The sequence below is a fragment of the Ascaphus truei genome, chromosome 9 (genome assembly GCF_040206685.1).
Source record: "Ascaphus truei isolate aAscTru1 chromosome 9, aAscTru1.hap1, whole genome shotgun sequence".
NCBI lineage: Eukaryota > Metazoa > Chordata > Amphibia > Anura > Ascaphidae > Ascaphus > Ascaphus truei.
The window spans coordinates 48835313-48845288 of NC_134491.1; the positions used below are offsets into that span (position 1 = coordinate 48835313).

Sequence of the window (9976 nt, forward strand, 5' to 3'; positions counted from 1 at the left end):
TTCGCAGGGGGGACGGCTCACCACCTTCTCTGATGGTTGCAGTACACACACACACTGTTCTGCGGTATACTTACACACACACACACACACACACACTGTTCTGCGGTATACTTACACACACACACACACTGTTCTGCGGTATACTTGCACACACTCGCACTGTTCTGCGGTATACTTACACACACTCGCACTGTTCTGCGGCATACATACATACTGTTCTGCGGTATACTTACACACACACACACTGTTCTGCGGTATAAAGACCCCACACATTCTGAAGTATACACACGGCAGTATATAGACACACTACTCTGGGGTAAACACACACACACTGCAGTATACAAACACACTGCTCTGGTATTCACACACAGTTCTGCGGTATACAGACACACACACTGTTCTGTGGTATACAGACACACACACAGTTCTGCGGTATACACAAACACTTCTGCAGTATACAGACACACTGCTCTGTGGGATCACACACACAACAGTTCTGCGGTATACAGACACACACACAGTTCTGCGGTATACAGACACACACACAGTTCTGCGGTATACAGACACACACACAGTTCTGCGGTATACAGACACACACACAGTTCTGCGGTATACAGACACACACACTGTTCTGCGGTATACACAAACACTTCTGCAGTATACAGACACACTGCTCTGTGGGATACACACACACTGTTCTGCTGTATAAAGACACACACACTGTTCTGCGGTATACAGACACCACACACAGTGTTCTGCGTTATATACACACTGCTCTGCAGTACACACACACACACTACTCTGCGGTACACACACACATGCACTCTGCTCTGTGGTACATGCACTCTGCTCTGTGGTACATACACACGCACACTGCTCTGTGGTACACACGCATACTGCTCTGCGGTACACACACACGCACACTGCTCTGTGGTACACACACACGCACACTACTCTGCGGTACACACACACGCACTCTGCTCTGCGGTACACCACACACGCACTCTGCTCTGCGGTACACACACACGCACTCTGCTCTGCGGTACACACACACGCACTCTGCTCTGCGGTACACACACACGCACACTGCTCTGTGGTACACACACACGCACACTGCTCTGTGGTACGCACACTACTCTGCGGTACACACACACGCACTCTGCTCTGCGGTACACACACACGCACTCTGCTCTGCGGTACACACACACGCACTCTGCTCTGTGTTACACACACACGCACACTGCTCTGTGGTACACACACACGCACACTGCTCTGTGGTGTACACACATGCACACTGCTCTGTGATACACACACTGCTCTGTGGTACACACACACACACACGCACACTGCTCTGCGGTATACACACTCGCACACTGCTCTGTGGTACGCACACTGCTCTGCGGTACACTTCCTTGTTTCCATTCCACTGATTATTTTCTGGTGAACATGAATGGATTTGTGGCTCTGAGCCCGGACTTGTGATCCCATTCTTTCTGCACTTATGAGAGTAAGCTCTTTAGCCCCCGATGCATAATAATGATTGACACACTGGGGGAGATGCTCTGCGATCACACTGTTAGCCGCCTGTGTGCGGTGTCTGGAGTATACCTGAAATATTTAGTGTGCGGGGACACTGGGGCCACACGACAGGGCATCGCTGCTTTTATATTTGTTAGCTCTGAGTACAGATGTTGTTTAATTTGCGAGCTCCCCACTGTGTTGTGTGCTCTGGGACGCCTCCCTTTGCGTTTCTAAAGTGGAAATATAACACATTTGTAGTAGAGTGCGGTGCGGGTTCCTGGGGATGTTCCGGGTCCCTCCTGCGAGATCGGTAACGTTACTGGGGATGTTCCGGGACCTTCCAGCGGGATCAGTAACACTTCTTGGGATGTTCCGGGTCCCTCCTGCGGAATCGGTAACACTTGGGGATGTTCCGGGTCTCTCCTGCGGGATCAGTAACACTTCTGGGGATGTTCCGGGTCCCTCCTGCGGGATCAGTAACACTTCTGGGGATGTTCCGGGTCCCTCCTGCGGGATCAGTAACACTTCTGGGGATGTTCCATGTCCCTCCTGCGGGATCAGTAACACTCTTGGGGATGTTCCGGGTCCCTCCTGCGGGATCAGTAACACTTCTGGGGATGTTCCATGTCCCTCCTGCGGGATCAGTAACACTCTTGGGGATGTTCCGGGTCCCTCCTGCGGGATCAGTAACACTCTTGGGGATGTTCCGGGTCCCTCCTGCGGGATCAGTAACGCTCCTAGGGATGTTCCAGTCCCTCCTGCGGAATCGGTAACGTTAATGGGGATGTCCCGTGTCCCTTCTGTGGGATCAGTAACACTCTTGGGGATGTTCTGGGTCCCTTCTGCGGGATCATTAACACTCTTGGGGATGTTCCGGGTCCCTCCTGCGGGATCAGTAACGCTCCTAGAGATGTTCCATGTCCCTCCTGCGGAATCGGTAACACTTGGGGTGTTCCGGGTCCCTCCTGCGGGATCGGTAACACTTGGGGTGTTCCGGGTCCCTCCTGCGGGATCGGTAACACTTGGGGATGTTCCGTGTCCCTCCTGCGGGATCAGTAACACTCTTGGGGATGTTCCGGGTCCCTCCTGCGGAATCAGTAACACTCTTGGGGTGTTCCGGGTCCCTCCTGCGGGATCAGTAACACTCTTGGGGATGTTCCGGGTCCCTCCTGTGGGATCTGTAACATTTGGGGATGTTCCGGGTCCCTCCTGCGGAATCATTAACATTCTTGGGGATGTTCCGGGTCTCCTGCGGAATCGGTTACATTCCTGCCGCAATCTGCCTGGAAAATGTTGTTTAACTGGAAGAGTCTCCAGTGTGAACTTGGCAGTGGATCTGAGGGGTTGGCTCTGTGCTGACTTCGTGTAAAGTCTCCTGACATCACTGCGGGACGCGGGCGGAGGGAACCCCTGTGCTGGCCTCACATGTGGGAGGATTCCCCCGGCTAAAAAAAGCACAGACTCAACTAAACAACTCTCTCTCTGTGAACTGGTATCCTAATCCCCGGAGTAATACAGGGGCGGGGGAATAAGAGGCCATTACCCTGTGTTATCAACAAAGGAGGAATGTATTAGGAAAAGCTATTTCAGAAACAATGTATACAATTTGCCAAGAATACACAAAGAGGGGCGCTCAACGGCAGTCTTTATGAGCCCCCCCCCCCCCCCCAACAGGTCAGGTTTTAAGGATATCCAAGCTACAAACAGATGGCTCTATCAGTGTCTCAGTCCTTAAAACCTGACTGTTGGGGGTGTCTTGAGGACTGGAGTTGCCCACCCCTATAATAATCAATCCATTTAGGTGGATATGCAAGTGTGCAAGCGAAAAATATTGTTACTCCGGGGTGGTAAATAAAAAGTACTGTTACTCCGGGGTGAATAAACACACTGTGGGACAGGTTGAAGGTTAAGCAGATTTCAGCTGCAAAATGGGGCCACCAAGGCAAGGGAAATGCAAAGTTTACCAGTTCCACATCTTGCAATGTATGTATGTGTATATACAGTATATACACACGCGGCTGGGGCTAGTGGTTTATATATTTGTATATTATGGTATTGTGTGTATGTTACTGAGTTTGTATGTATGCCCCCCGCCCCCACAACATACTTCCTGCGCTCCTGTGTGTGTGTCATATATATGTGTGTGTGTGTGTATATGTATTTGTATATATATATGAAAAAGAGAAGAGAGAGCACATGCCCCATAGCGTAAAATAGTACATTTATTGGTAGGGGGGATGGGGGGGAGGGGGTGAAAATTCACTCACAAGGGTAGCTAAAAAACAAGCAGTATGTGATAAAATCACCGCCAATCAGGTCAAACTGCATCCAGATTCCGCAGTCCAACTCTCACTTGAAGATGGTAGCTGGTGATGGGCAACCCTTTGAGAAAGTCGCTGTCCAGTGACGAAACGCGTCAGGGAGGGGATTTACGTCACCACGCATGCGCAGACGGGCCGTATCGAGCGCGGACAAATATTGCGGCCAGGAACTACAGGATCCTTCGTTTGAACTCTAAAAGAACTGGATTCGCCTGCTGATTGAGCCTTTGGAGTCCTGCACCAGCTACCACCATCTAGCAGCTTCAAGTGAGAGTTGGACTGCGGAATCTGGATGCAGTTTGACCTGATTGGCGGTGATTTTATCACATACTGCTTGTTTTTTACCTACCCTTGTGAGTGAATTTTCACCCCCCCCTATCCCCCCTACCCCTTTCCAATAAATGTACTATTTTACGCTATGGGGCGTGCGCTCTCTCTTCTCTTTTTCCTATAGGTAATCCTTGGATGTGGTTCATCCTATATGAGAGCTGCCAGAGTTCCCCTCGTACCAGAAATTACTGTTTCACCATTGAGGACATTTACTCAAAGGACTGTTTTTTTTATACACTTTTTTTTCCGCATTTATTGTATGTTTTTTGATGTATTGTTGAGTTTTATAGGTCATTTATAAAGCACATAATCACAGCATATTTATATAATATTTTTTATAGGAATTATCAATATTATTAATATTTAAATATTGCTTTAATATATTATTTGAATTGTCCAATACTTCACTTTTTGTGTATCTGTATTATAGACAGTGCAGTGTGTGTATCTGTATTAAACGCAGAGCGGCGTGAATATCTGTATTATAATTAGATTGTAAGCTCTTCGGAGCAGGGACACCTTTTCCTAAATGTGACTTATGTCTGAAGCACTTATTCCCTTAATGTGTTATTTGTATTATTTGTTATTTATATGATTATCACGTGTATTACTGCTGTGAAGCGCTATATACATCAATGGCGCTATATAAATAAAGACATACATACAGACATTATACGCAGAGCAGCGTGTGTATTATATAAAGGGCAGTAATAATATTCCCTGACATGTTTTGCTGTCACTGTTCTTCCCCAGATCTGTGGTGTCCCCTTCTATCTCTCCCCGTGTCTCCCCCCCCCGTGTCCCCCCTTCTGTCTCCCCCGTGTCCCCCCTTCTGTCTCTCCCTGTGTCCCCCCTTCTGTCTCTCCCCCGTGTCCCCCCTTCTGTCTCTCCCCCGTGTCCCCCCTTCTGTCTCTCCCCCGTGTCCCCCCTTCTGTCTCTCCCCCGTGTCCCCCCTTCTGTCTCTCCCCCGTGTCCCCCCTTCTGGCCCCCCCCCCCCGTGTCCCCCTTCTGTCTCCCCCCCCCCTCGTGTCTCCCTTCTGTCTCCCCTCCCCGTGTCCCCCTTCTGTCTCCCCCCCGTGTCTCCCTTCTGTCTCCCCTCCCCGTGTCCCCCTTCTGTCTCTACCCCCGTGCCCCCCTTCTGTCTCTACCCCCCCGTGTGTCCCCCTTCTGTCTCCCCCTTCTGTCTCCCCCCGTGTCCCCCTTCTGTCTCCCCTCCCAGTGTCCCCCTTTTGTCTCCCCTCCCCGTGTCCCCCTTTTGTCTCCCCTCCCCGTGTCCCCCTTTTGTCTCTACCCCCGTGCCCCCCTTCTGTCTCTACCCCCCCGTGTCCCCCTTCTGTCTCTACCCCCCCCGTGTCCCCCTTCTGTCTCTCCCCCCCGTGTCCCCCTTCTGTCTACCCCCCGTGTCCCCCTTCTGTCTCTCCCCCCGTGTCCCCCTTCTGTCTCCCCCCCCGTGTCCCCCTTCTGTCTCCCGTCCCCCTTCTGTCTCCCCCCCCCGTGTCCCCCTTCTGTCTCCCCCCCCCCGTGTCCATTCTCCTGTCCCCCCCCCCCGTGTCCATTCTCCTGTCTCCCCCCCCCCCGTGTCCATTCTCCTGTCTCCCCCCCCCCCGTGTCCATTCTCCTGTCACTCCCCCCCGTGTCCATTCTCCTGTCATTCCCCCCGTGTCCATTCTCCTGTCACTCGCCCCGTGCCCCCGTGCCCCCCCCCCCCCCCCCGTCTCTCCTCTCCTCTCCTCTCAAGCAGGTCTGGGCTATTCCTGGTAGCCACGCCCACTGTCATCCTTATCCACGCCCATAGCACAGGATGTTTTCCTTATAAGGGTATCTGCGTCATTGGGTTCCCGAGCTCAAGACCGAACCATTCCCGGGTACTAAGATTGGGGGAGGACCGGTCGGCGTTGCCTTCCCCGGTCACCCTGCGATAACGGCTTCGGAGCCGCACATATCCGGTCACAGCGGCGGGCATCGTGTGTTTAATCTGTGCCTGAATGAGTGAAGTTCTTTCTGCGGAAGGAGCGGAGAGGCGTATAATGCCGGAGCTGCCACCCCTCCTGTCACATAGGACTCGCCCAGCTCGGTAGGCGGGATGCCCATGACGTAGATTCATTCATGAAAACAAGATACAAGCAGGATATAAAAGGGGAAGCGACGCCGGAATCCTGCAGAGTGAACAGCACCGGGTGTTATAACAACACTGAGATCAGCACTGAGTGTGGGAGCAGCACCGAGATCAGCACCAAAATCACCACCTAGTTTGAGAGCAGCATTGAGATCATCACCGGGTGTGGGAGCAGCACTGAGAGCAGCACCGGGCATCATGTATCACGGGTTCTCCCCCAGCACGGAGTACGAGGCGACTTCTTCCCGCTGTAGTAGCGCCTCCCCAGCCGGGGACAGTTACTACCCGTCCCCTGCAGCCTCCTTCTCCAGCATGGGATCCCCGCTCACCCCACAGGTGAGACCAGGCCGGGTGTACTGGGGGGAGGGTGGTTATGTCGTCACTGCTCATGAATCTGCATGACGGTGTATATATATATATATATATATATATATATATGATATACATGCAGTGGGTGGGTGTATTATATACATGCAATGTGTGTATATGTATATTATATACATGCAGTGTGTGTGTGTGTGTGTTTATACATGCAGTGTGTGTGTTTGTGTGTTCAGAGCCTTGCTTGCTATCGGGGTGTAAGTGCTCCCCCCTCCCTTCCCCCCCCCCCCCACCCCCCGTGTGTGTAAAGCGGCTTCATTGATAAAAGCCAGAGTTCATTGAGGAGACTCCAGAGCGGCTCATGCGTCACTGGTGACGTCAAAGCTATTTCTGCTCTCCTGTCTCTTGCTGGGATTGGAAAAGCGTATCCCAGAGCTAATTAATGTACCTGCTGCCAGACACACACACACTGTGTGCATGTACCTGCTGCCAGACACACACACTCTATGTATATACCTGCTACCACACACACTGTATGCATGTACCTGCTGCCAGACACACACACACTATGTATGTACCTGCTACCACACACACTGTATGCATGTACTTGCTGCCAGATACACACACACACACTGTATGCATGTACCTGCTGCCAGACACACACACACTGTATGTATGTACCTGCTGTCTGTCACTGACACACTGTATGTATGTACTTGCTGTCTGTCACTTGGGCTGATGCACTGCTCAGGTGTTCTTGTGCTGTAGTCCCACTGCTCAGTGTAATGTATGTATAATTTTTCTCTTGGCTGGTTGACTGACCTGTCCTTTTTGTATATTTTTTTTTTATAGGATTTCTGCACAGACTCCAGTGGCAGCTTCATCCCCACAGTGACTGCCATCTCCACCTCCCCGGACCTGCAGTGGCTGGTGCAGCCCACACTGATCTCCTCCATGGCCCCATCACAGACCCGAACTCACCCCTATGTGACCTCTACTTACAGCCGTACAGGAGTACTCAAGGGATCTGCGGGAAGAGGGCAGAGTCTGGGGAGGAGAGGCAAAATGGAGCAGGTACGTTTCAGGCTCGTGACTGATTAGGACGGTGGGCAGTGCACGTATCGCTCACCCTGTGCCTGCTCCTCCAGATTAGGGTGGCTCGGTGCTTGATCCTGACAGACTTTTTTCTCTTCAGCTATCTGCAGATGAGGAAGCCAAAAGGAGCGTTAGACGGGAAAGAAATAAAATGGCAGCAGCCAAATGTCGTAACCGCAGACGGGAGCTCACGGACACCCTCCAAGCTGTAAGTATCTTCTCTATCTGATTCCCTCCTCACTCCTATGGAATAGTCTCAAACTTCCCTAAATACACTTGGGTTATTTGTAACTATCGGTTCAATACAGTTTCTGCAGGGGGACAGGATCCGCCCTGCGCCTTACTGAGGGGTGCCTTAGCCTCCCCTTTGCAGTATAATGTTGCTGCTTCCCTGACACTCCCTTTTTTTTCTTTCCCTACAGGAAACGGATGATTTGGAGGATGAGAAGTCTGCACTGCAGGCCGAGATTGCCAGCCTTATGAAGGAGAAGGAGAAGCTGGAGTTCATTCTGGTGGCTCACAAGCCAGCATGCAAAATCCCGCACGACCTGGAGGGGGCCTTCCAAGACATAACCTCTTCCATGGACCTGGGTCTGATCTCCGAGACCCTCTGTGCTTCCAACTCGCAGGCCCTTCCTTCAGAGTCTCTCTTCCCTCTGGGGCTTCCTCAGTCTTCCACTCCTGACCAGGAGATGCCCCAGCTGCAGACGTCTCTGGAACTCAAGGCTGAACCTCTGGACGATTTCCTGTTCAGCTGTCCCCACCCTGGGGTCTCTGATGCTGCGCGCTCCGTGCCAGATGTGGATCTCACCAGCTCCATGTATGTTACAGACTGGGAGCCCCTGTATAACACGCTGTCTGCAGACATGGAGCCGCTCTGCACGCCAGTTGTGACCTGCACCCCGACGTGTACCACCTACACCACGTCCTTTGTCTTCACGTACCCGGATCCTGAACCCATGCCCAACTGCGGGGCAGCACATAGAAGGGGCAGCACCAGCAACGAGCAGTCATCGGACTCCCTGAGCTCTCCTACCCTGCTGGCTTTATAATGCCCCAGGGCACTAGCACAACCATGGGGAGGTTACCTTATTTCTATATGATGCTGCCATTAATATGCACTGTGTATAACTGATCCAATGAACCCTTGCCCTGAAGAGCTCACAATCTAATTCTGAGATCTCGCATCTGGGTAGTTTCCGGCTGAACTGGATTACAAGTACAGACTGAGTACATGGTCACTTCTAGGGCAAGAAGTTCAAGCCGCCCCCCTAGAGCCAGAGGGCTTCCACCTTACTTGTCCCTCTGGCTTTGATGGGTGACGTGTCCATGTTCTCCTCTAGTTGTGCCTGTGCAGCAGGAATAGCCGGACAGTGACTGGATCTCATGAGGGGCCACACACCACCTGCTTCCAAATCCCACTGGAGCCCGTACGTTACCTCTTCCTCACTTGTAGCACCGGGCATGGACTTCATGTTGTGAAAGCCGTTAATATGTAGCATGATGCATCTTTCACCCCCCCTCTCACTACAGCCCCTGCTGGCGGTGAGGGGGGGTAACGCATTTGGGTAATTGTGATCTGGTTTGTAACCTGTTGCTGGCTAGGCCTGTAACACCGCACGGCAGTGTGCACACGGTGTTGCTGCCTATCCAACACGCAAAGGATTATTATGGTGCTGGCTAATTACAAAGTATTTGGTGGAATTGGCGCTAAAGAACTTTGCAACTGCCGAGATTTGATTTTGTATGAGTCAGACATAGAGTATATATAATATATTAAATGCCTCGAGGCTGGACTCGTGGTAAATGTGCTGTGTATATATAACATTCATTGTCATTCTGTCTCGCTGTCCTTTCAAGTTTTCCATGAAAACGTTTTATTTCTTGTATATGGTTATATTTAATTTATTTTCAGAATATTTATATTTTATATTTGTTTTTGTGTTTTTACATTTGAAGTCTCTGGACAGGAAAGTGATATCTGGATAAAATCTGAAGCATTTGTTTTGCATATTCAAAACATTGAGAATAAAAGCACTTTGCATTCAATGCAGCTGCCAGTCTGATGTCTCGTGTGTGTGTGTGTGTGTGTGTGTGTGCACTCTAATTCAATGTGTGTTAATACGCAGTAACTTGTGGTGTATGTTGGTAGAGCTGCAGAAAGATCATTGGAGGGTGTTGGTGTCAGGCACCTGTGTACAGTTTCATGGTGAGTACGTGTGTACACTAGGTGCTTATCCCTTGCGGTGTGTGTGTGTGTGGACTTGGTGCT

The 9976-nt window shown here is 51.2% G+C and overlaps 1 protein-coding gene across 1 annotated transcript; it reads left to right on the forward strand.

Moving 5' to 3' along the window:
- Positions 1-6304: 6304 nt before the first annotated feature.
- FOS (Fos proto-oncogene, AP-1 transcription factor subunit) lies at positions 6305-9757 on the forward strand. The gene is made up of 4 exons (XM_075614705.1): positions 6305-6624; positions 7462-7683; positions 7805-7912; positions 8127-9757. Exons 1-4 carry the CDS (start codon positions 6487-6489, stop codon positions 8754-8756), a joined length of 1098 nt encoding a protein of 365 aa, XP_075470820.1. The 5' UTR covers positions 6305-6486; the 3' UTR covers positions 8757-9757.
- The last annotated feature ends 219 nt before the right edge of the window (positions 9758-9976 follow it).

What these genes read in the sequence shown, in the direction of transcription:
- FOS (XM_075614705.1), top strand. Translation starts at nt 6,487, where the DNA reads ATGTATCACGGGTTCTCCCCCAGCACGGAGTACGAGGCGACTTCTTCC. An exon ending in GGAGAGGCAAAATGGAGCAG is followed by an intron (nt 7,684 to 7,804) that starts GTACGTTTCAGG and finishes TTTTCTCTTCAG; the next exon opens with CTATCTGCAGATGAGGAAGC. An exon ending in TCACGGACACCCTCCAAGCT is followed by an intron (nt 7,913 to 8,126) that starts GTAAGTATCTTC and finishes CTTTCCCTACAG; the next exon opens with GAAACGGATGATTTGGAGGA.